Source organism: Muscardinus avellanarius (genome assembly GCF_963383645.1).
Source record: "Muscardinus avellanarius genome assembly, chromosome: 2".
Lineage (NCBI taxonomy): Eukaryota > Metazoa > Chordata > Mammalia > Rodentia > Gliridae > Muscardinus > Muscardinus avellanarius.
This window is the reverse complement of record NC_137787.1, coordinates 11,716,953-11,743,440: the sequence shown is the minus strand read 5'-3', so window position 1 is coordinate 11,743,440 and position 26,488 is coordinate 11,716,953. Positions and strand designations below refer to the sequence as shown.

Here is a 26,488-nt window from a genome sequence, read left to right as displayed (position 1 = left end):
AATAGCTCATGTGACATAAACGCCCCCGTGCGGCCCGCTTAGGTCAAAGGAGCATCTAAGCCACGTGACAGTCCTAATGGGGCCAACAGGCTCACTAACCGGGAAGCATCCGCTCCAGGGCGCTGGAGTGTTCTCAGTTGTTTCCGTGCCACACGCAAGCTCTTACGAGTGGTCAGAACTAGAAGTTTCTAGGTACTGCTATGTAGGGCGGTCCCCGTGAGAAGCTGTTTAACAGCTTCCGGAGGCCGGCACAGACACCTGGTCTAAAGCTGAAGTTTCCTTCCTTGTGGGCTGGAAAAGGCTGATTGGAACCCAGATTCGTGGGAAAGGGAATCATACCACCCTTCTCAAGTCCGTTCTGGTCACTGACTTGGACAGCCACAGTAGTTGATGTCATGAGGTTAGAGCTTGGTGGACAGGACGGCGCCATTTGAGTCTCGTGGGTGTTGCTTCGCTGGACTCTGAGCTGTAGCCAGGCTCGCTGCTTCCTTCCGGCATTTGGCCAAATAGAGGATGTATATGCTTCTTATTAGAAAAATTCCAGCAATGACTGCAAAATAACTCCCATAAACTAAAAACTGGAGGAAAACAAGGAATTAGTCACATACGGAATCTGACCACTGATATCCCTGGTAAAATATCAGTGATGATGTTGTTAGTGTGCTTGGGTCACCGGGTAAATGAGACCCAGGATCTTTCTATGGGTCACGGAGATTGGACAATCCTCTCTTCTCTCTTAGAAAAAGCATATGTAGAAATGTGAACAGTGTAGGGACTGTGAGTGGCTGGCTTTGGAGAAGATAACAGGTTCAAACCCTAGCTATTATCGGTAGTGTAATGAGGTTAGAGATAATGATAACTCTCACCAATCGACATGTCTGTGTTTGGAAGCTGGTACAGTGCTACCAGTAAGGTCTCAAACTCTTTTTTTTTTCCCCCAGACAGTGTCGTGTTATATCACCCAGGCTGGTCTCCAAGTCCTGAACTGAAGCGATCTTCCAGCCTCAGCCGCCCAAGTGCTGGGACTAAGGCACGTTCTACTATGCCTAACTTACGTGCAGTGTCTCTTAAGAATCAGTTGAAGACCTGAGGCTACTTCTTGCCTCCCTTATCCAAGTACATGTTGACCTAGTTTCAATTATTACTCAAAAACTATTTGGTGTCATCATATAATTAAAGAATTGCATTTTTTTTTGTGGTACTGGGAATTGAACCCAAGGACACTCTACCTCTAAGCTATACCCTCAGCCCTCTTTTTTATTCTTTATTTTAAAACAGGGTTTCACTAAGTTTCAGAAGGCCTCACTAATAGCTAAGGCTGGTCACAAACCTGGCAATCGTCCTGTCTCAGTCACCTAAGTACTAGGATGATAAGCGTGCACCGCCATGCCTGGCAGAATCGCATATTTTTAAGTTTGCCTAGCCAAGGAATTCAAGAAATTTAAATATATAGTTTCAAGGTTGAAAAACTCTGGAGGTAACGTAGCTATCCTAAGTTCCCGGCAACTCCATTAGTAGAAAGACAGAAGGGCTACGGTTTACCTGAATGCTGACCGACAGGTGGAGCCCTCTCTGGTCTACTACGACCACGGTCATGATGGTCTGAATGACCAGGGCAATAAACGTGTCCATCCCGAACACCAGGGCATAGCGTTCCACGCTGAGGTTAGCTGCGATCTGAAACCTAATCGTCATATGAGATATGAAGAAATAGAAAACAATGTTGTTAATGGCGCTTCCTGTCTAAATCTCAGCTAGACGAACATGGAGGTAAGAAATGGAATTACATATTGTTAAAGGCTGAATTAAATGTAACACGGAAAAACTCCTATCCAATTTAGTGTTTGAGACTATTGGATGTATTATTGTAATAATTATTGGAATATATTATTGGAATATTATCTGACTTTAGATACTGTTTTGCCAAGAATTTTCATGAAAATACTATTCAATTTGAGAAAATTTTTTTTGAGTGTTACTCAGTTTATCGTCAATTAGTTGCTTTGATAAAGTTTGGTGGTGAATGAGTCTTTGGAAGATTCAGCATGTGTTGTGATACAATACGATGAACCTATAATTTAATTTTTTTTGGTGGTGCTGGGGTTCCCGGAAGCCCTTCTACCTCCAGGCTACACTCCCAGACCTATTTTTATACTTTTTTTTAAAATTTGGAAACAGGGTCTCTTAAGCCAGAGCGGCTGGCTTCGAACCTGTGCGATCCTCCTGTCTCCACCTCCCAAGCGCGGGGGTTACAAGTGTGCGCCACCATGCCCGGCTAATTTAATTTTTAATTATACAGATTTCTAAATCTTCCTACATTTCTTGGAATGAAGGTAAAAGTCTCTGAATTCTCAACATAGTGAGACTCTCAGAAACCTAGCAAGACTGTGTTTCAAACTAACTAACTAACTAACTAAGTCTAGAGGTATATCTCAGAGATTCTATAGAATGTCCCTCTAGAATATTCCTTTGTTAAATCCCCAATACCCCCCCCCCCCATTATTTGAATTCTCTCTCTCTCTTTTATTTATTTATTTTTTCGGTGGTGGCACTAGAGATTGATTCCAGGGGCTCTCTGCCACTGAGCTATATCCCCAGCCCTTTTTATTTTATTTTGAGATAGGATCTCAGTAAAAGTTGCCCAGGCTGGCCTCAAAATTGTGATCCTTTTACTACAGCCTACCAAGTAGCTGGCATAACAGTGTCCAGCTTGAATTTTTTTTAATTGCAAAGAAAAAAAAATGTAGTCTTACCTGAAAGTCTTCACCTTAAAAAAGAACTCAAGACGCATGCATTTCATTTGTTAAATCAAGATCCTATAGGGTAAGCCAGACATGGTGGGACATGCTTGTAATCCCAGTACTTGGGAGGCTGAGATGGGAGAATTGCAGGCTCAGGGATAGCCACAGTTACTTAGTGAGACCCTGATTCAAAAGAAAAAAGAAAAAAATTGGGCTGGGGGTATAACTCCAGGGTAGAATGCCCCTGGGCTCAATCCCCAGTATTGCCAAAAAAAAAAAAAAAGTAATTTGCAAACTTGTTTCATCTCTTTGTCTCATAATATTTTCCCTGGGATGCATATTTCTGTGTTTTTTCAATTGTTTATCAAACATTTCTTTTACAAGTTAAAAACAAATTTGATAAAGCTGGTCTTCACTTTTTTCATACAACTTGAAATTCAAATGTTCCTTATCTCCCTTGGTTAATACCGATGCACCATTTCCTATATTCAGTTTTAACTGTGCTTATATGAACCAAATCATTTTTAATAATTTCTGACAATATATGTCTGGCAAAAGTGGATGCAAAGATGACAGGAAATAACATCTCAGAGATTTTAAGAAAATGATTAAGCACCATTTGGTTCTATGTATCAGTGCAGCTAAAGGTTTCTTATACCCTTTACATTTACTTTTTTCAATACCCAATTTTTTGACTTTCCTGAGAATATTTTGATCATTGAAAAAGTATGTGCTTAGAATTTCTGAATCAATTACATAAAATTAGGGATAAAATCTGAACTTAAGCATTTCAATGTAAATCACACCATACCTTGTTAGGGCAAACTATTGGAAATAAAAATAATCTAATAATGCAGCATTCCCTCTGGTTTATCATGACAAATTTATGGCGATAAAAAATCAAAATCAAAATCAGGTAACACGTGGTTGTTTTGGTTTATAATGTGTCAGAGCTTTTCACCTTGATGACTAATCTTACCAACATTCTCAGGGCAAAGAGCGAAATGCAAAGACGCCTTGGTGGTGTTCAGTTTAAAAATGGTGTAGTTAACATGTGATACCGCCATTGATTAAAATCCTTCGAAAGTTCTCGGAGGAACTTCAGGAGAAGAGGAAAGAGGAGAAGCGATGGTTGGCCATACTTACACTGCTATGGTTATGAGAAGCATATAGCTGGACTTGAATATCAGATAGCCCGCGTAGCACGCCCAGATGTTGAGTGTGTAGTGCATGAGGAACAGAGAGCCCGCGCTGACCACGGAGAAGACGGCCAGGGCCAGCTCCCCCAGGAGGTCCCAGTCCACGGTCACGTAACCCATGGCGAAGGCAGCCACGGCCCCTACAGCGACACAGGGGGAGAACAAATGCACCGACGTCGCCCACGGGCGCCAGGTCTCACCACTCCTCCAACCCCGGTCGACCCTGGAAAAGATGTATATGTTGCTTTAGCAGAAACCATGTGACCTGTCTAAACAAAGAGATAAGGTTTTTTTTTCAACCAAGTTTTTGTCTCTTCATTTCCTATTTTCTCAGTTACTTGGTCATCACACTGTTAATTAGTCTCAAGTAGGTGCCAGGAACTAGACAGACTGCAGAGAGGCCAGGAAGGTGCCTGTACGCGGCCATTAATGCAACATGCAGCATAGAAAAAGAGGAGATACATCTCTGGGAGTGCATTTGCTCTACTGGCCTTTCTTTTATCTTTTTTTTTCATATTTTTTCCTTTTAATTGTATATTTTTCAGTGATGGAGACCAGATATGTTGCACTGAATAGTCAGTTTCAGCTTTCATCAAACTCTTTTTCTACTCGTCTTGGTACAATGTCATTATGCATCAAGGTGAGATTCGAAGTGATACATGCTCATGGCGTTTTTCTCTTCCTTAAAGCCTTTCAGACTTGTCCTTCCTTCCTTCCTTCCTTCCTTCCTTCCTTCCTTCCTTCCTTCCTTCCCTTATTCCTTTCTCTCCTCTCCCTCCTTCTCCTTCTTCTCCTCCTCCTCCTCCTCCTTCTCTTCTTCCTCCTCCTCCTCCTCCTCCTCCTCCTCCTCCTCCTCCTCCTCCTCCTCCTCCTCCTTCTTCTTCTTCTTCTTCTTCTTCTTCTTCTCTCTCTCTCTCTCTCTCTCTCTCTCTCTCTCTCTCTCTCTCTCTTTCTTTTTTGAGTCAGGTCTCACTATGTTGACCAGGCTGGTCTCAAACTCCTGGCCTCAAGTGGTTCTCCTGCCTTAGCCTCCCAAGGAGCTGGGGCCATTGGCACACACCACCACACTCTATTGACTTCATTTTCTCTAGGCATTGGATGAAAGAACCTATATTGACCTTTAGAGTTAATAGGTTTACTAATGGACAGTAATTTGGGTTAGTAACTATGGTTCACTTTAACAAAATGAAGGGTACTTAGGTTTCACATGATCAAAAATTAAAATTTTCCCCATATGTGATCTAGGGAAAGGCCCTCTCTCCCAAGTCTATTTTCCTCCCAGAACTTGAAATGTAGGATCAATTATTTTAGTGAGCCAATTGGGGCACAGTCTTGGTTTTCAGAAGTTAAGCTGAAGCCTTTCCAAAAAGGAGACAAAATAAAACAGAGACCACGTGAGTTTTCTGAAACTTGTATAGAAGGGTGTGGAAAAATCTCACTTCCTTAAAAAACACCTTAAAAGTCCCCCTTGATATGTAAGTTTCCATTTACTAAGATATAAATATTTAGTGTAGAGTCAACTTCAAAGGCAGATTTCCTTCTGATATGAGGCTCTTGACTCACACATCTCTCCCACCCCTCATTTCAAACTCAAAAGAAACTACTTTTGAAATTGTAGTACAGGCTAGGATCACTAAAACTGAGTACAACGAGGCTCTCCCAGTGAGATTTTAGAAGACTTGATGTGTTTTCTAAAATATCTAATAAAGACCCGTTACTTATGCAAATAGTTTCCTTTTGAAATTAAAAACAAAGTCAACTGCTTATGATGTGAGACTGTAAAGCACCAATAAAAATATTAAATTAAAAAAAAGAGTCTAAAAGATCAGGGCACATGATCAACATTTGTCCTAATGAAATAGATTCTGAGGGATTCACTACAATATAATAATTTAGTTCTAAGCTCTGAGTTCTTGAGTTACTTGTAACCATAACACTTTAAGTAAAAGGTTATGGTGTCTAGGCCTGGGTGACACACACCTGTAATCCCAGTACTTGGGAGGCTGAGACAGGAGGATTGCAGGTTTAATACCAGTCTCAGCAACTTAGCAAGACTCTCATAAACTTAGCGAAATTCAGTTTCAAGACAAAAAAATTAAAAAGAGGGTTGGGAGTGTAGCTAGGAGATAAAATGCCCTTGGATTCAATCCCCAGTACCACTAAAATAAATAAATAAATAAATAAATAAATAAATAAATAAATAAGGTCATGGTACTCTTTCTTTTACCAGTCTCTTCTATTCTCCTCCTCCTCCTCCTCCTCCTCCTCCTCCTCCTCCTCCTCCTTCTCCTCCTCCTTCTTCTTCTCCTTCTCCTTTCTTCTTCTTTGTGGTACTGGGGATGAAACCCAGGGGAATTCTACCTCCGAGCTACACCCCCAACCTTATTTTTTTATTCTTTATTTTTTGAAACAGGGTCTCACTGAGTTGCAAGGGGCCTCATTAAGTAGTAGCTGAGGCTGTCCAGGAATGGCGATCTTCCTGTCTCAGCCTCCCAAATTCTGGGATTAGAAGCGTGCACCACCATGCCGAGGTTCCCTTCCATTCTTGAAAAAAAAAATGCAACTAGCTCTGAACAGAGTAAAATCACCACTGTGGAGAAGTGTAGGAGAAATGAACAGAAGGTCTAGCCCACCTAAGGGACATACAGCGATGTCTACCTACCCCCAAAGGTCGCAATGGCTTCCACCGCTCCATTGTAGACTGAAGAATCTTGGGATGGGGCCTTGTAGTCCCACAGGATTTGGACATAGTTCACTACCTGGTTATAACCCGCTGTGGAAAGAGCCCACCACAGGGACCAGTAAAACAGACGCTTGGAGGTGTAGCACTCCTGCAGGTCTCGGAGCCACTGCACCAAGGTCCTCAGGGCCGCGCTGGGTGGCTGGGGGCTGCTCAGCGGGCCGCCCTCCACATCCCCCGAAGCAGCCAGCGGCTCCTGGCTGACTGCTCTCTGGCCCTTGTGAGCATCCTCTGGGCCGGCGGCCTCTCCTGCTGGCCTCCGAGGAGCTGCCTGGCCGGGCTTTGCATGGAAAAACATGCTCTTCTTTGGCATGGGTAGAAGAAGCGAGAAGAAGAAGGCGACGGAGACAGAGGCCAAGGACAGGACGTTGAGGAGGAAGTAGGACACGTCGGCCAGGGACACCAGCAGCTGGGCCAGCACGGAGGCCGTGGTGTAGGCCACCAGCGTGACGCTCCTGCAGTAGCCGCTCACCTTCTGGTAGTGCTGCGGCTGGACCACGCTGTAGATGTAGGCGTAGTAGGCCACCTCGGTGGCGGTCACCAGGCCGTAGACGAATTCGACCAGCTGCATGACCCTCACTCCCTGGCCGAACAAGAGCAGCAGCCAGGTGGCGACGAGGCTGAACCCTTGTAGGACGATGACCGGCTTGTAGCGGACATAATCGGTGAGGACGAACACTGGGAGCAGCAGCGCCAGGTAAGAGTAGGTCCAGACCGGGAGGATCTCGTTTGTGATCTGTGGAGTGGATGGGCAGTGTGACCGCGGGGCAGCAGCAGCTCTAAGGGACGTGAGTCAAGCACGTGGGGGGGGGAGGGGGAGTGCTGTGTGAGTGTATGCCATTGTCAAGATGATCCACATTATGATGTGAAACTGTAGTGTGCCAATAAAATAAATAAATAAATAAAATTCTGCACACAATCAGATCTCTTTGTCTCATGAAAAAGGGTAAGAGAAAACAGGGTTTCAAAGAAACTATGGAGAAAAGGCAAACCCTTCTCTATTGGAGAAAAAAAAGAAGAAGAATAAAATTACGAAACAAAATTTAAAAAACCCGAGGTAAAAATAATATTAAAAAAGGGGAATAGCTGGGCGTGGTGGTGCACGCTTGTAATCCCAGCACTTGGGAGGCGGAGACAGAAGGATCACGCAGGTTCGAAGCCAGCCCCGCTGGCTTAGGAGACCCTGTTTCCAAATAAAAGTATAAAAAATAGGTCTGGGAGTGTAGCCCGGAGGTAGAAGGATTTCCAGGAAGCCGAGTACCCCCCCCCCACACACACACGTGGGGGGAGGGGGATAAAGGAAAAAAGAAAGGAAAGAAACTCCAATTAATTCATATACTTAGCTGTATTCCAGCGGAACATGGCGGGACAATGGGCCTCCTGAGGTAAGTGTTAGGTTAAAGTTTAAATAGTATGTACAGTTGGGAAAATTAGTTAAAAGCTTTTCAGACACTTCTGGGTTTTCAAAGTTCTTAAAAAGACCTTTTTCTTCTTGTTTAAGAGTAACAACATTGAATAAAGCAGTTACAATGCTAAAGACTCAAGGAACCTTCTTTTGGTACTAGGTATTGAACCAAACCCTCAGCGCTCTCCCCATCCCCATTAAAAAAAAAATTTTTTTTTTTGATATGAGGTTTCCCAGGCTGACCTTGAACCTGTCATCCTCCTGCCTCAGTCTCCAAGTCCCTGAGATTACAGACATGCACCACTATGGCCCATTAAAATCGACCTTTAAAAACTTGATCCATCACTATATGTCAAAAATTTCAGCCACTCCAAAGTTGGAGCGAACACACATGGGAATGCAAAAAGAGTAAATGACCTCCCCTGTTTCCAAATAAAAAATAAAGGGGCTGGGGGAATAACTTAGAAGTAGAATGCCACTGGGTTCAATCCCCAGCACTACATACACACACACACACACACACACACACACACACACACACACATTAGGACTCAATAAAAGTTAAAAGTTAAAACATTTATTTCTCACGGAGGGTGTTTTGGCTGCCACTTTTCAGGTGTAAGGAGGAAAGAGTAGTTATATTAAGTGACAAATAAAAAATGGGGTCATTGAGGTCAAACTGTTCATCTTATTTCAAGTTCAATGAAGCCCTATGGACTTTTTAATTCCTATAAAATCAAATCCATTAAGTACATATGTATACTAACTTACCTCTGTGCTGCTCAGATTTTTACTTGGTCCGGATAAATATGGGATCAGGAATGGCTCCGAGGGTCTCATCATGGAGAAAAATCCAAACAAACAGAGGATCACAGTGGGATAGATCCAGGAACTGCTTGGTGAAGTTCGGAAACAATCCATGGCTGATCAAACGGAAACAGCAAAAATTTACTGATGTTTATACTTTTTGGCATCTTGGATGAAATGAGAAGCTGATTATTTCTATTTTTATGGCACTGGGCATTAATCCCAGGACTCCATGCATGCTGGACGAGTGCTCTACCACTGAGCTACACATCTGGGTGCTTTCTGGATGTTTTATAAAAGGATAATGTTTCATCCATCTGCAGTTGAAATAAAAAGCTCAGTGAGGAGCTTTACCTGCTCTAGGTCGGCCAGCCATGCCCTCTTTGTCAATGGATTTCTTTTTCATTACTACCGGGTGAAGCAATAATGACGATGAGTAGCTACTAATTAACGGTACGCAATGGCCCAACACATGCTTGAACCTAAGTAAAACAGGAGCTAATAAAGTAACGGTGTACAAGTGGCAGGTAAGGTACTTTCAAGAAAACACAGGTTGAACTCATCAAACCTTCTATGATCTGCCCACTCGGACTGTGAAACTTTCAGCACACTGAATGATCATTTGTTTATTCACACATTCATCTCTTACTAGGCTGTTCCTGTGCCAAGATCCTTACCTCTCCTCCAAAGGAGCTTGGTGTCAAGATCTCACCAATGCATGAAAAGTCATTAAGTAATGGTCATCATCAGGGAAATGCAAATCAGATCTCATCTCAGTCCAGTTAGAATGGCAATCATCAAGGGTCCAGATATTAATAAATGCTGGCAAAGATAGGAAAAAGGAAGCCCTGTGCACCGTAGGATTGTAAATTAGTTCAGTTGCTGTGGAGATCAGGAAGGAGGTTCCTCAAAAAAGTCAGAATGAAATCACCATATGATCCAGTTACAGCCCTCCTCCTGGGTATGTTTGCAGAAGAATTAAGGTCAGAATTCTATAGTGATACATGCAGCTCCACGTGTAACAGCACGATTCATGACAGCTAAGTTATGGAAGCAACTTACGTGTCTGTCCACAGAGGGACAGAAAAAGAAAATGTGGTATATATACACAGCAGGGCTTTATTCATCCATAAAGAACAAAACTGTGTCATTTTCAGGAAAATGGATGGAACTGGAGGACATCATGCTAAGTGAGAGAAGCCAGACCAGAAAATCAAGACTGGCATGTTTTTCCTCCTATGTGGAAGCTAGAAAGAAATAAAGGAAAGAAAAGGGGCCTCTTGAGAATAATGAGAGACCAGTGGAGGAGTGGAAGGTGGCTGGGAGAGGAAGGAGGGAAGGGAAAAAGGAGCTTTGGGAAAAAAACCAGACCAGATAATGCTATGCACATATATGAATATATCACCATGACTCTCACATACGTGCAACGATAATGCACCAATACAAATAAAACAAAACTAGAATATTGCTTGATCAGGGATTCACTGTTACAGTGGCATGTATAAAGTTTTTTTTTTACAATATAAAATGTTAAAATATTATTAAATTTAAAAATGTATCCACCAGCCGGTTGTGGTAATGCATGCTTGTAATCCCACTACTGGGGAGGCTGAGACAGGAGGATGGCAGGTTTGAGGCCAGTCTCAGCAACTTAGACCCTGTTACAAAATAAAAAATTAAAAAGGGTTGAAGGTATAGCTCGAATATAGAAGGTCCCTGAGTTCAACCCCCAGTACTGCGCACACAGACAAAAAGTATTGGTCATAGCCTATGTTTTCTTTCCATTGAGAAGATGCTATTCTTCCCTGTTGTCATGACTACAGCTCTTATAACTGAGTTGTGTATGTGATCTCTATATAATTTTTCTATTTGGAAAATTAATTTGTGAGCTCTCTGTGGAGTATATAAAGGTAGTACTTCCCTCGTCTTATAGACGGGAAGATGGAAGGACAGAGACGATGAGATTTGTGCCAGGTTTTGCATTAGAGCTTGGCCTTAGACTCAGTTTTTCTAATTCTGACTTTATTAATCTTCCCTATCACCTTATGCTGAGGGAGCCCATTTATATCCTCAAAATATCAATTATAGTTTTTTTTAAATTAGTGTTTTTCAGATAGTAGTGTCAAAAATTTTAGTGGGTTGCTACCAGGATTTCTTTTTAGATAATGATATAAAAATGGTAAATATCCAAATTCATTACAGAGTAAGGCTAAGTTTCCTTCCGCAACTTTTGTTGGGGTTAGCAGTAGGTAAATAGACATGTACACCTACACATATGCTCGTTCACAATCTATACGAGCACACCAAGGGACACAGCCACTGGGTTAGAAGTTACATAGCAAAGAAGAGGAGCAAATATGTCTACATGCCCCTCATATTCATACCTATGAATGCCATCTTAGCACACTTGTGCAGGCTGAAGGACGTCAGGTTTCAAAGACACGTACTGTTTTGAACTAAATTGTTCGTCTCCTATTTTCTTTTTTATTGTTCCATTTTGACCCCATAATGTCATCTCCTAAAAGTTCTCTGAACGCCTCCTTGCTCCACTGCTCCTAAAGGATGCAGATTGGCCTGATATTCTGAGTTGACACTTTGGAAAGCAAGATTGACCTTCCCTCTTCATTTTTTTGTGCTTTCCAAAGAAGATAATCCTTCAAAAAGTCACCTGTGGCAGTAATCCTCATGTGTTATTCCTAAGTTCTAGCACTATTTTTTTAAGTATAAGAGCCCTATGTGGACAGTGGACTAAAAATAAAAAAAAAACCAATAGCCCATCCAGCTATCATAACTTAACACATTCAGTCAATATCATGTTGGAGTAAATATGAGATTATAAATAATAAGAAATTCACCAGCTGCTCCTTCTAACAAGGACCGGAAGCAGCTAAATCAACATCGGGGCTTACTATGATGGGCTGGGACATTTTTGCAGGAGAGATTTTGCAAGAGAGCACAGGCTGGGTACAGCAGGCAGCTCTGGTCTCAGCTCTTCTCCTCAGCCAGTGGACAGTGGGTCACAGGGCTGTCCCGTCTGCCTAGCAGAACAAAGACTACCACGTGGCCTCTGCCTCAGTTGCTTGCTGCACACCACGTGGGGCCCGGGAACTGTAGCAGTAGACACATGGACCCAGCTATCCCGAGTGACCCTGAGTGGGTTCCACAGACGACTAAAACCTTTGTATTGGACATGACCACCTAAATTATTTTGGAACCAACACATTCCTTTCTCCTTTTGCTGGTAGGGTAGTAATGTCACTTATTTTGTGTGTTATGAAGAATGCCCCAGCATCTCCACTAGTAACCCCCCAGTTCTCCACTATTATTATTATGTGTCCAGCTGCTATCAGTCCATTTGGGACACATTTCTGCATATCCACCTTAGGACATGTATTTTACTGCTGCTTCTCCTTCGAGAAATGTTAGGTGCTGTAGCTTTTCAAAAAATGATAATCCCCTTGCTAGTATATCTAAACCTACATCATCTTAGGTTGCTCAAAATTTGTCTTTATTACCCATAAAATGTAAGATTTGCTCGCACTGGGCTATGATCAAGGTTGGTGGGAGGGGCTTCTCGCTCTTGTTTTTATCCATCTTGGGAAAGTTTTTCTGTCATCTCTTACATGTTTGTTGTTTCTTGGTATCTGCTCAATTTTTTCTCCTTTTTTTATTCCAATCAATACCATGCCATTTTTTCCCTACCTTTCACCAATTCCTTAAATCATTCTTTCCTTTATAATAGGAAAAAATGATATGTTGGAAACTAATTCTCATATTGACTCTAAGATAAGCTCATCTGTCATCTCAGTTCTGTGGAATGGGGGAAAGGAAGATGTCTTCCTTTTTTTTTTTGGAAGTAAATCACAACGACTTCATTGGCAGAATCCCATTTGGAGTGAGTTACAAGAGAAAGCCGGAACCCATTTCCTGGTTCCGCTGTGGAGTTTCCTTCAGTTAGCCTTAAGTTACAGAGCCATTGTGTGAATTAAAACCTTCCCATAATTATGCACATAAAGTGTTTCATGTATTGTACATTGGGGAACTGCATAACCTTAGTTGGGGACCTAAGCCAATCTATACCTTACCTAAATGTCAGGTACAGAGAGTGTGGTATCTCTTAATTCTTAGGTTGTGTGTATGTCAAAACAACCATGGCTGCAGATATTTCTAGGTGTATTTTCTATTTGTGAGTGATAAGCAACATATTAATAAGCAAGAACTGTAGAAACTTGGTGGGATATTTTCTAGGAGGAGCCTTGGTTGCAAGATTCCACAGCCTCTTCCCCTGAGAGGTTGAAATTCTTCCTCTCCCAGTCAATGTGCTCAGAGGGGTGGGGCTCCCCGAGGCAGAGGACTTCCCCAGCTTAGGTTCTACATAGATTTCCCGTAGCAGACCGCCTAGACTGAAGATTAGGACAGTGCAAAGGACTCTCCTCATCAAATCCTCTTCCTGTTTGCTGAGAAGATATGGCCAGAATGGAGCCAGATGCTTGATAGGGTGAAAGGGAACCTAGAATCTCAGTCGCCTCCCAGTTCTGGCCCACCCTCTACTAAACATCCCAGACCTCTCAAACTGGACCGCACTGGACTAGACCCAGTGCCTCATGAGGTGGCCTAATCATCACATTACTCCCCACACCTTTATCTCAGACAAAAGAGCGTGAATGATAGTTAATTTAAAGCAGTTACAAACCTCCAAATTCCAAAGGATTTGGGCAGCTGCGCCAGGCATGTTTGCAAGTGATTTCACTCGTCTCTAGGGCCCAACGAGCTGGTATCTGCTATGACGGCAAAAAGTGAGCTTTTTTTTTTTTTTTTTTTTTTTTTTTACTGGGGTTTCTGGAAACCTTTCTACCTCCGGGCTACACTTACAGCACTGCTGGCTTTGAACCTGTGCGATTGTAATGTCTCCACCTCCCAAGTGCAGGGATTACAAGCGTGTGCCACCATGCCCGCCTTCAAAAGTGAGCTGTTGTATCCCCCTCTCTTGCACGCTCAACACACCACTTCTATACAAACACCAAGCAATTCTCATTGGACACCAACTGTGTGTCCTACCATTCAGTTCAATCCTGACTCTGTCTAGCTGGAGACCATGATAGTGTCAGATCCCCCAGGTGAAGGGAAAAGTCCCCAAAGGCTGCAAATGGCAGGTTGTTACCTAGATCAGACAGACCAGCTGTAAACTAGGGTTCCTACTACCCCTCTTTGGGTTCAGTTCATTTGCTGGGGTGACTCACAGAACTCAAGGAAACCGGTTTACTGGGTTTTTACAAGAAATACTACACAAGATACAGATGGATCGTCAGATGAAGGATGAATAGGCGACGTTTGGGGGCTTGGAGGTCCCATTCTCGGGGTGCCACCCAGCCAGCACCCCCACTTGCTCAGCAACTCAGACTCTTTCAAGAGTTTTAGAGCTTGGCATTCAGGCCCTCCCAGGCTCGCTTCTTGGAGGCTGATGGGAAGGCCCAAAGCTCTGTCCCGCTAATCCTTAACCACTTGCTTCTGTGGTCTTTCCAGTCCGCAGTCTGTCTAGAAGCCTCACTCTAAAATAAGCTCATTATTGTGCCAATACCATGCTGTTTTTACTACTATTGCTCTATAGTATAACTTGAAGTCTGGGATTGAGATGCCTCCTGCCTGGTTCTTGTTGCTGAGAATTGCTTTGGCTATTCTGGGTCTTTTCTTCCTCTATACACTGACAAGTGTAACAAAATAGAAGATACAGAAACAAACCCACACATCTATAGTCAACTGATCTTTGACAAAAGGGCCAAACTCATACGCTGGAGAAAAGACAGCCTTTTCAACAAATGGTGCTGGGAGAACTGGCTATTCATTTGTAGAAAGTTGGATCTGAATCCTTACTTCTCACCATGCACAGGAATCAACTCAAGATGGATCAAAGACTTAGAAATTAGACCAGAGACTGTGAAGTTATTAGAGAAAGGCATAGGATCTACACTCCAACATATAGGCACAGGGAGTAGCTTTCTCAATAAGACTTCCAAAGCACAGGAAATTAAAGCAAGAATTAATAAGTGGGATCTCTTCAAACTAAAAAGTTTCTTCTCATCAAAGGAAACCATCAAGAACCTAAAGAGGAAGCCTACAGAATGGGAGAAGATCTTTACCAGCCACCACTCTGATAGGGGGCTAATATCCAGAATATACAAAGATCTCAAAAGACTCTACACTAGCAAAACAAACAACCCAATCAAGAAATGGGCAACTGAACTAAATAGACACTTCACAAAAGAAGAGATACAAAGGGCCAATAGATACATGAAAAGATGTTCTTCATCACTGGCCATCAGGGAGATGCAAATCAAAACTATGCTGAGATTCCATATAACCCCAATCAGAGTGGCAAGCATAAAGAAATCAAACAACAAATGCTGGCGAGGATGTGGGGAAAGAGGAACTCTTTTACACTGTTGGTGGGAGTGCAAAGTAGTTCAGCCACTATGGAGATCAGTATGGAGATTCCTTAGAAAACTGGGAATAGATCCACCATTTGATCTGGCTATACCACTCCTGGGTATCTTTCCAAAGGGGTTGAAATCAGAGAACTACAGCAACATATGCATACCTATCTTCATAGCAGCACAGTTTGTAATAGCCAAAATATGGAACCAGACTAGATCTCCATCAACAGAAGAATGGATTGCAAAATTATGGGAAATACACAATGGAATTCTATTCAGCTATAAAGAAAAATAAAATAATAGCATTTGCAAGAAGATGGAAGAAACTAGAGAACATTATGTTAAGTGAGATTAGTTAAGCACAGAAAGAGAAGGGACATATGTTTTTTCTAATATGTCCAAGCTAGGGAGTAGTGGTAATACCAGAGGGATTCCAGATGATGGAGGGGAAATCTCAAAAATGCTTGAATGGAAAGATAGGAGAGGAAGAAAGCTGAGGTTGTTCAATGGAGGAGCTACATACGAATATGTGTAATAGCATAAATACAACATGGTTAACCTGGACACTCTCTATTGGGAGGGGGAATGGAGGGGGAAGGGCATGAAGCACAATGTAAATGCACACCACTCTCAATATGTTCCACTTATAAAAAGTAAAAATTTAAAAAAGAAACTTAAAAAAATAAAAAAATAAGCTCATTAGCATAGACCAGGTGTTAGCCAAAGGTTCGTTATAAATAACAAAACCACTCTCACCACTCAGGAATTTCCAGGAGTTTTAGCTGGTTTAGCTCCCCCAAAGAAACGAGGGACCAAGACCAAATACTGCATATTTCATACTGGACCAGTTACATTTTTCAAAAGGCCCACCTTTCTGGCTTACAAAACTGCTAGAGCCAAGGCCCCCATCAATCAGAAGCATCAAGAGATACTCTTAAAAAACTGGAAAGGAGAGCCATAGACTTAAAACAGCCACGGTACCAACAGATGACAAAGGAACTGCATCTTCTATATATGTTGAAGAATGGTTATATAATTATTAATATATTAATAATATATTGAGTATATTGAGTTATACCCACTATATATGCTTATTATATACTCAGTATATATACCGTCCACTCTATATAATGATAACAACTCAATAATAAAATATTAGCAAAAGATCTAAACACTTCACAAAAATGACTGCCTGAAAACACACACAAAGGTACTCAACATCAGTCATCAAAAATGACACATTAAAACTGCAAAAAACATCTTCTATCAGTATAAAACCGGCATACCAAAGGGTGGTAAAGATTTCAAGCCACTGAATTTGTAGACAGTCACTGTGGGAATGTTGAATGGTACCAAGTCTTTGGAAAATAATTTGATAATTTGTCCAAGAAAGTTCATATTCATAACAATAAAGAAAAAAAGAAAAAGAGAAGCAACTGAGGTGTCCATTAAATGGGAGAATTTACAAAATATGTCATATTTAAATAATTAATAGTCAACAATAAGAAGTAGTCCACTATTGCAAAAACTTGAGTGACATCAGAACTCAAGACTCAAAACTGTATATAATGTCCCATAGCAAGCAAAACGAATGCACAGTCCTAGAAATGAGATCAGTGGCTCCCTGGGGTGATGACTGCAAAGTAGAATGGGACATTTTCTGGGGTGATGAAAATGCTCTCTAACTTGAGAGTGGAGATGGTTACAAACACTTGTCCAAAACCATGCACTGCAAGCTTATAATGTTCCTCTTATTACAACTAAATTATCCCTCAACAAAGATGATTGGATACATGGAATAAAATAATTATATGTCAAACATTATGCTTCACAAAAGAATGCAAATACAAAAGGGACATACTTATTAATTTCATTTGTGTTAAGTCCCAAAGCAGATAAAACTATAATATTTCATGGGGACAAATAATGGAACTGTGTCGACTATGAGGTAGGGGTTGGAGGGAATGAGTTACATTGGAGGACTTTTGGGGCTGATTAAATATCCTATATCTTTTTTATATACTATATCTTCATGGGAGAGAGATACATGGGTATATACAATTATAAACACTCAAAATCTCTCTCTATATTGTATGTAAGTTAGACCTCAATTTAAGTAAATTCACCCCCACCTCACTACCACCATCGCCAAAAGGTTTTACTGTGTTCAGGTCTCTGCAGCCCTGGACTTTTTCTATTTGCACAATGATCAAGTTTATTCCACATTTTTCACCTCAGGGCAAGGTCTCTATCTAAATCAAAAATCAGAACAGAATCTTGGAATTTGAGTCTGTCCCAAAAAGTTTAGAGTGGAAATAGTGCCCAGAAATTAAAGCTTGGACAGGCCAACAAACCTTGTAAGTCTGGCCACACAGAATAGTCCTTAAATTAATTCAGGTGGAGTCAGTTACCTGAGCTTTCGGTGGCCTGACTGTCAGTCCTCAAATTGGGACTGGCTTGCTGCCTTCAGATCCAGCTGTGCTCCTTCCAGCAGCCAGCCCCTGCAAATCCCAGCCACAAAGCCCCTTCCTGGTTTGGGACTCTGCTCCTCCCAGAACCAAGCTGGTCAGAGCAGTAGCTCCCACCCCTTTCCCCAGGCCTTCAGCATGGAACATATGACCTGCCCTCTCTTTTGGAATCTTACTGAAAAAGAAAAAACAAAAAACAAAACCAAGCATAGAGAATAGAGATTCAGATTTTCTGAAACACAAATGATTAGAGAGGTATAAAACACACACACACACACACACACACACACACACACACACACAGTTTCTCCCTCTCTCTGTCCAGCACTTCACACAACTTCAAAAGGTGTGAACTGGGCTCAGATGTTCAATAAACAGGCCAGGATAGTTTTGCTTCTGGGCAAAACCACTGCCAACGTAGGAAAAAAATGACCCGGAAATACACACTTCATGGTCTACTTTTTCTTTATAGGAGGCATTGCTCAGGAATGAATCACTTCCCAAATTATGTTATTTTCTCTGCATGTTCATGGTTCGGTCCGTCTTCTCTCGGGTGTGAGTGAGGGCAGGACTAGCCTAAGGAAACCATAACACGGGTGGGTCGTGAACCAACCAATCTAGCCTTGGAGATGCCCCGTGGGTATCTGGTCACAGGCGCCACCTAGTGGCGGGGAAAGGATTTTGTGCTCCAAGGGAAAGCCTTGAAATGCTCCTGCTCACTTACAACTCTAGTCACAATAACTGATAGAAATCTGTGTCTACAGACATGCAAATTCGTTTTACCCGGTGAAGGGATAAAACTTTCCCTTCCAAACCCGAGAAATCAGTTTTAATATTTCTGACATGCAAATTCTATTTATCCAGTAAAGGGACAAACCTTTCCCTCCCCCCCTGAGAAACTAGTTTTAATATTCCTGATCTATATTGCATTATTCCATATCCCTGTTTTATAAATATACCCATTCCCATGGCTTCTCTTTCCATCCGGCTATAAGAGCCTTCCACTTTCCTAATGAGTAAAATAAAATCTTTAATGTGTTTATTTATTTTTTTTTTTACCTGCATGAGAGGCACAACTCTATTTTCAGAAAATTATCTTTTTGGAGTGTGTGTATGGGGGTGTTGGGGATTGAATCCAGGTGCATTTTACCTCCTAGATGCACTCCCAGCTCTATTTTATTTATTTTAATTTTGAAACAGAGGTCTAAGGGTCTTGCTAAGTTGCCGAGGCTGGCCTCGAACCTGTAATTCTCTTTTCTCAGCCTCCCAAGTACTGGGATTATACTGCTGTGCTGGTTCTGAAAATGATTTTACTACTGGTCACTATTCATCATGTATCTAATCAAACCAACTAAGCCCTCCATGTGTTTCTCTGAATTTATATAATTCAGTACTAGTTGTTAAATCATTAAACCAGCTCTAAAAACCTAATATCTTCCTGCAAACCTTCCTACCTTGAGCTAGTCTCCCTGGCCCTCTTTCTAGGTTTGGATTTGCAGTGGCCAGTGGGGTTGGAGCCTGAAGCTTTGTGTCCCCGCTGCTCCGTCCCTGCTCGTGGCATCTCTTAGAATACAGACGGTCTACCTGGGGTGGGGCGCACACGCGCACATTTGTAATCCCAGTACTTGGGAGGCTGAGACAGGAGGATTGCAGGTTCATGGCCAGCCTCAGGTACTTAGTGAGACTCTTCTGGCAATGGAGGTAAAACCTCACCAAAGCTAGAATGGAAGGATAGGAGAGGAAGAAGGCTGAGGTTGATTAATGAAGGAGCTATATCCGAATTCGTGTAAAATGTAAATATAGCACGGTTAACCAAGACACTCATTGTTGGGAGGGGGAAGAGGAAGTGGGGGGAGAGGGTACTAAGCACAGTCTGAATGTATTCCATTTTCATTACGTTCCACATAAAAATAAAAATTAAAAAACAGAAAGTGCTCAGTCTGGTTCTCGGCGTATACTAGGTGCTCAAGAAACCTTCTTTCTCATTCCTTCCAATGTAATCAACGTGGAGACATTCAACCAGAATTGATAATTCTGCATCTCATAGTCCGGGGACAGTAATTCCAGAAAGGTACATAGTAGGTAATTTTACCTAAACAGGCGCAACAGGCCAAGAATTTCATCTTTGACTATTCATGTTTAATAAATAAAAATCATAGGAGACCATTATCTCAGCCTAAACTCCTGCACGAGGGCCCCAGAGACTGGGCGAAAACACCAGTGGCCTCCCTCCCCGCAGAGTTCCAATTTACCTTTTTCCACTTTAATTTATTTTTTATTTTATTTATTTAAGAGTACTGGGGCTCGATGGAACACTTTGCCACTGGAGTAGATCCCAACCTGTATTTTATTTTGAGACAGGGTCTCTCTGAACCTGGGCAGGGTTAGCCTTGAACTTGTGATTCTCCTGCCTCAGCCTCTAGAGTAGCAGGAATTATAGGCCTACGGTCTTAATTTTTACATAAGAGAAGTAACCTGACATAATTTGAAGTTAATTAATTATTTTCCTGTTCTTTTGTCTATGTCCCCACTTCATAAAAAAGTAGCTTTAAAAACGGTCAATTGGTATTTTGTTCAGTTTCTGTATTCTTCACCCTTTTTCTGTCTATGAAAACCAACCTCCTCTCAGCCCATTGGAACATTTATTCTATTTTATGGAATGAAGTGTCGCCAGAATACAGAATAAAGCCAATTAAGGTGATTAAACTGCTGTTCTATTGTTTTGTGACATTCTTGAGTAGCACTTTTCTCTTATACGACCTCTTGTTCTGTTACCAAAAGTGACTGAACAACATGGTATTTTTGTCCACTCCAGATACTATAAGGCAAGTTTGAAAAAAAGCATATCCGGAAAATGAGTTATGTTTTAGTTTTAGTTTCACTTAAAGCAGCTCTCAGTAGAGCGTCAGGTCTGTTTCTTTTCCAGGAACCTCTCTTTGGGCTGGGATGTGTGAATGCGCCGCTACGTGGTTAGCACCTGTGAACACAGGTGTACCTATGGGAGTTGCTGGCACCGGCCCGGAATCCTGGATTTCTTTTGCCTGCTCGTCCAGGTGGCTGCACAGGACAGTTCTAGCCCGCAGGCCTGGCCGCGCGGGGCCCAGCCGGGGATGGAAGGAAGGGTCAGCGGCTCCAGGCAGCGGCGGGCTCGCTCCCACGTGCGTCCTGCAGTTCTGCCGAACCGAACCGCCGGGCTGCCTCGGACACCCTCGGCCTCCAAACAGGGGAGAGGGGCGAAGGCTGCGCCAGGCCCACGGCGCTTCTCGGGTTAACTTAGCTCGAGAGATGTCCTTACCTGGAGAAGGCAGTGCCGCTCACTGTCCGCTTCCTGTATTCCCATGTCAGTCCCGGATCCAGGATAAGCGGAGGTAGGGGCTAAGGGATTGGACCCGAAGACCACGCCCCCACTTTGCATATGCTAATTAGGCCTCCCTAGCCGGCCCTCGAACTGGCCAGATTCCTATTTTGCATATGAAGACGGCGAGGAGGAAGTACACCTAATACTTACAAGAGCCTTGATTTTAGTTGACACATCCTGGCTCCTAGATGTTTATAATCATTGCCTTTCTTTCTTTCTTTCTTTTGTTTTGTTTTAAGAGGAAGGGTGGGATGTTTCCTGGCCCTTTGAGAATATCTGGTACAAATAGTGCATCTAATAAAATAATACTTCTTATCACAGAGCCTTGGCAAGGTCTGTAAGTTGACAGCGGCTCCTGGGAGCCGGAGCGCCCCGCCCCTGTGCAGCAGGTTGCCCTTGTTGACTGAGAACATTGTGAAACTTCTAAAAAGGTAGGTGTCAGGATTTCCTTCAGGCCTCTCCCTGGGAGGTGAGCTCAGCTGGGATCTGAAGAGCTTCCTTCTGCTTCTCAGATCCGCACAGAGCCAGAGGAGCACTAAAGAGTTCCCGCTCAGGTGGATACGCAGTCTTTGCAGATGGGAAGACCTGAGACCTGGATCTGATTCCATAACACACAGCGGGAAGGGTAGGGGCGGGTCAGAGATATCCAGGGAGTGACATCTGTGGATGACTGTTGCCTAGGGCGATGCCTCTTAGATATTTATTGCACTGTTCTCCACTCTTGTGTATGTGAGGCATTTTCCATAATAAAAATGTTTTAAAAAACACTCAATCTGGATATGGTGGCGTGTTTGTAACCCCAGCATTTGGGAGGCTCAGACAGGAGCGTTGCAGTTAGAGGACAGCTTCAGCTACTTAGGGAGGCCCTTTGCAATTCAGTGAGACCCTGTTTCAAAATAAAGAATAAAAAATAGGGCTGAGGTGTAGCTCGGAGGTAGAATGCCCCTGAGTGCTATCCTCAGCACTGCAAAAACAAAACAAAACACTTATTAAGAAGTTAATAATGGAGCATATGGACTACACACTGTTCTAAGGGCTTGGGATACATCAGTGAACAAAGTTACATACTTGTCTCAAGCCAGGTCTGGTGGCACATTCTTGGGATCCCAGTGCTTGGGAGGCTGAGACAGGAGGATTGCGAATTTAAGGCCAGCATAGAGTGCCATAGTGAGACCCTGTTTGTGTGTGTGTGTGTGTGTGTGTGTGTGTGTGTGTATTTGCAGTACTTTGAGTGTCAACTCCAGCCCTATTTTTTATTCTTTATTTTGAAACAGGGTCTCACTGAGTTGCAAAGGGCCTAAGTACTATCTCTGGCTGTCTTCAAACCGTAATCCTCCTGTTTCAGCCTCCCAAATACTGGGATTACAAGTGTGTGCCACCATGCCTGGCTTTGAGACCCTGTAAAAAAAAAAAAATAATGGCTAGGGTGTAGCTCAGTGTTAGAATCCACTCTGTTCAACTCCCATTACCACCAAAAACTAAAAACTAAAAAATAAACTATGGGCCTTGAGGAAGTGACCTTCTGGTTGTGGGTGGGTGCAGTAGAGAAGAACGCATGCGTTCTGTGGTATGTTAGAGAGTGGCAAGTGCCATGGAAAAGAAAAATAAAAAAGAGACGAGATGTGTGAGCGTATGGACCTGAGGAGCAAGAGGAGGGCCTGGGCGTGGTGGTGCACGCCTCTATTGCCTGGATTTGGGAGCCTGAGACTGTAGGATGGCAGGCTTGAGGCCGGCTCCAGCACTTCAGTGAGACCCTCTGTGGTTTAGAGAGACTGTTTCCAAATAAGAAGCAAAATAGAGCTGGGGATGTAGCTCAGAGGTATGATACCCTTGGGTTCCATCCCCATTCTCCCAAGCCCCCAAGAGAGAAGAGAGGGAAGAGGACTAGGGTCTGACACTTGGGGTGACTCTGCTCTGCGGAGGAGGCTGAGAAGGGCAGAGGAGGGGAGGGAACACCGTGAGTCGGGGAGGACCTGTGTCCTGTGTCGGGGGAGGGACTGCCCAGCTGTTTCACAAGGTCCTGGGAGGCCATATGGAGTCCTGCGGGAGGTGTGCCAGCCACCTAGGCTGGGTTCTGAGGGTCTCTTGTGGGGGCACCTGGCTATACTGATATATACAAAAGGCCATCTGGGTCTGGTAATGTACCCAGACACTCTGGAGGCCGAGGCAGGAAGGTTGTGAGTTCGAGACCAACCTTGGCAACCTAGTAAGACCTTGTCTCACAATAAAAAATAAAAAGGGCAGGACTGTTGATCAGGTGTAGGAAGCCACTGGGTTCAGGTGATAGACACACACACACACACACACACACACACACACACACACACACACACACACAGTGTTAGTGTGCTTGAATAGTTGGACAGAATGACCAAGCAAAGACAGTCTGACACAGGGAAGCTATTATCATAAGACACGATAATCAGCTGGGCGTGGTGGCGCACGCTTGTCATCCCAGCATTCGGGAGGCTGAGACCTGGAGGATCACGGTTCGCGGACAGCCTCAGCTACTTAGTGAGGCCCTCTGCAACTCAGTGAGACCCGGTTTCAAAATAAAGAATAAAAAATAGGGCAGGGGGTGTAGCTCGGAGGTCGAATGCCCCTGGGTTCCATCTCCAGACCCGCAAAAAAAAAAAAAAAAAAAAAAGAGAGACGATAATCCATGTGTTTTCTTCTTAGATGCAAAATCTTGGAAGTCAAAGCTGCTTGCTGGTGGGTCTCCAGTACTGGGCTGAACACCGGGGGATACTCACTTATCTATTGTGAGTGGTGGGAGTGGAAGTTCTGGGGACACGGAGTAAAGTGGCCCCTTAACCACCAGCAGCCATCGTTGCAGACACACGTCTCAGGGCACCTGGAGGAGTGGGCAGGAACTTTCCTCCATGACACTGATGGCCAGGGGTTCAGGACTCACCCTCAATTTATTGTAAAATCTAGAGAGGACACCAGAGGACCAAGTGTCCACTAACCCAACCCAAGCCGAGACATCGCATTTCACCCAGTGTCTAAGGAACACCTCCTACAGAACATAGACACAATCAAGTCAGGAGAGACATTTAGAAACATTTATTGAGAGAGTTGCCTTTTTGTTTTAACAGAGATATGGAAATAAGAAAGCAGTTAGCAGCCAGGCAATAAGAAGAATTGAAAATTCATCATTATAAGAAAGTTTTTCAAGAAAATAAAATATTAGCTACTATAATTTCCTTTTAAACTCATAATATAAACACACTGTCGGCATGAGTGGCGTCTCCAGTGTTTTACCACCAGCACTGATAACATGTTGGTATTTTATCTTTCCCTCCAATGAAGAGATGATTACCAAGATGATGGAGAAGAAATACTTCCCAGATGCTAAAGCCAGGAAAATATAGGGGAAGCAATTTATGTGGCCACAGCCGGGCGCGGAGGCGCGAGCCTGAGCTTGGAGCACGTGGTAGGACAAGGCAGGAGGAGCACAGGTCCAAGGGCTGCTTATGAGGCCGCCAGCATCTCAGTGAGGCCCGAGTGAGGCCACTTGGACCCTGTTTCAAAATAAAAATGAAAAAGGGCTGTGGATGTAGCTCATAGGCAGAATGCTCCTGGGTAAAATACCAAGAAAGAAAGAAAGAGAGAGAAAGAAAGAAAGAAAGAAAGAAAGAAAGAAAGAAAGAAAGAAAGAAAGAAAGGGAGGGAGGGGAAGAGGAGGGGAAGGAAGAAGAGGAGGAGGAGAAGGAGGAGGAGGAGGAGGAGGAGGAGGAGGAGGAGGAGGAGGAGGAGGAGGGAGATGAGAAAAGAAAAGGGAGGGAGGAAGGAAAAAAAGAAGGGAGGGAAGAGGGGAGAGAGAGAGGAGGAAGGACAGGAGAAGGACTGAAGAGGGAGGAAGGCACTGGAGAGGTGGAGAGGGTAGATACTGAAGTCGTCACGCTATCACTGTGAAGGGAAAGAAACAACCCTGGCCTTCAGAGCCCAGGTCAGAGGGAGCCCTTGGTGCTGCAGGTGGACAGGGCGGGTGGGAGCCAGGGGCTCAGGAGGGTGCAGCTGGCCTTCCCTGCACTGCACACAGCCTCCAGGCCTCTTGCCCAGGTCAGAAACAGCGGCCGCCTAGCAGCAGCACTGCTTCTTGCAGCCGCAGCCGCATTTCTGCTGGCAGCAGCCGCATTTCTGCTGGCAGCAGCCCTTGCCACAGCCGCAGGAGCCGCAGCCGCAGGAGCCGCAGCCGCAGGAGCCGCAGCAGGGGCGGCTGCAGCAGCAGACCATCACTGGGGCGCAGCAGCCGCAGCAGCCACAGCCTCCGCAGCCTCCGCAGCCACCGCAGCTCCCACAACTTCTGCAGCCACAGCCGCAGCCACCGCAGCCTCCGCAGCCACCGCAGCCTCCGCAGCCACCGCAGCCTCCACCGCAGCCTCCACCGCAGCCTCCACCGCAGCCTCCACAGCCACAGCAACCCATGGTGTCAGTAGAGAGGACTCAGGTGACGAGAGGAGACAGAGGACTCAGGAGAGGACAGGAGGGCTGATGCTGCCCTCTGCCAGGGGTCCTTAAATACCCGCCAAGGCCGGCACGTGGCCGGGAGCTGCTTCCTGGTTGTCCCCAGCTGCCCCGGGAGCACTTCCTTAGGACTTGGTGTCCTTCCTGGTCAGACTCCCTCACCTGACAGAGCGGCTTGTTTGACCCTTACTTCCTCAAGTTCTGCTCCTGGTACTAACAGGTTTCTACAGGATCTGGTCTTATCTTTAAGTAAGGTGTCCAGCGCTCGTGTGACATACCTGGGAGTCTCCTGTGTTGCCAACGCATCTCCTCCTCTCCACCCACGGGTGCGCAGCGCTGGTGCCGTGCCCCGGTGCAGGAGGCCTGCTGAGCTCCAGACTGTCTGTGGATGCAGGAGCAGCCTCGTCCAGGGAGAGGTGGAGGGTTCACAGCCTCTCTTGTGTCCTAAGCTTTTATTTATTTATTTATTTATTTATTTATTTATTTATTTATTTAATTTTTATGTATTTATTTATTTTGAGGTACTGGGGATGGCACCAGGGGCCTTCTACCTCCAGGCTACACTTTTAGTCTATTTTATATTATTTGGAAATAGGGTCTCGCTGAGTTGCTAAGAGCCTCATGAGGAGCTGAGGCTGGCTTCGAACCTACGTGATCCTCCTGTCTCAGCCTCCCAAGTATGGGGATTGCAAGTGTGTGCCACCACACCCTTGTACTAAGCTTTTTTTTGCGGGTCTGGGGATGGAACCCAGGGGCATTTTACTTCCAAGCTACATCCCCTGCCCTATTTTTTTTATTCTTATTTTGAAACAGGGCCTCACTAAGTAGCTGAGGCTGTCCACAAACCACAATCCTCCCATCTCAGCCTC

General features: G+C 44.0%; 2 protein-coding genes across 2 annotated transcripts in view; both read right to left on the bottom strand.

Annotated features, from left to right (window-relative positions):
• The window catches only part of LOC308258513 (uncharacterized protein), a gene marked incomplete at both ends in the record, with an annotated part of 76,626 nt that extends 51,046 nt beyond the window's left edge, over positions 1–25,580 (bottom strand). The window contains one exon of the mRNA XM_080689142.1: positions 25,418–25,580. Within this exon, the coding sequence (XP_080545268.1) occupies positions 25,418–25,580 (163 nt within the window). The remainder of the gene's footprint in view (positions 1–25,417) is intronic.
• Positions 402–9,006, bottom strand: SLC19A3 (solute carrier family 19 member 3; the record flags this gene model as incomplete). Its single annotated transcript, XM_080720040.1, has 5 exons — positions 402–578; positions 1,543–1,684; positions 3,888–4,080; positions 6,603–7,416; positions 8,857–9,006. 5 exons carry the CDS (start codon positions 9,004–9,006, stop codon positions 402–404), a joined length of 1,476 nt encoding a protein of 491 aa, XP_080576166.1.
• Positions 25,581–26,488: the final 908 nt, after the last annotated feature.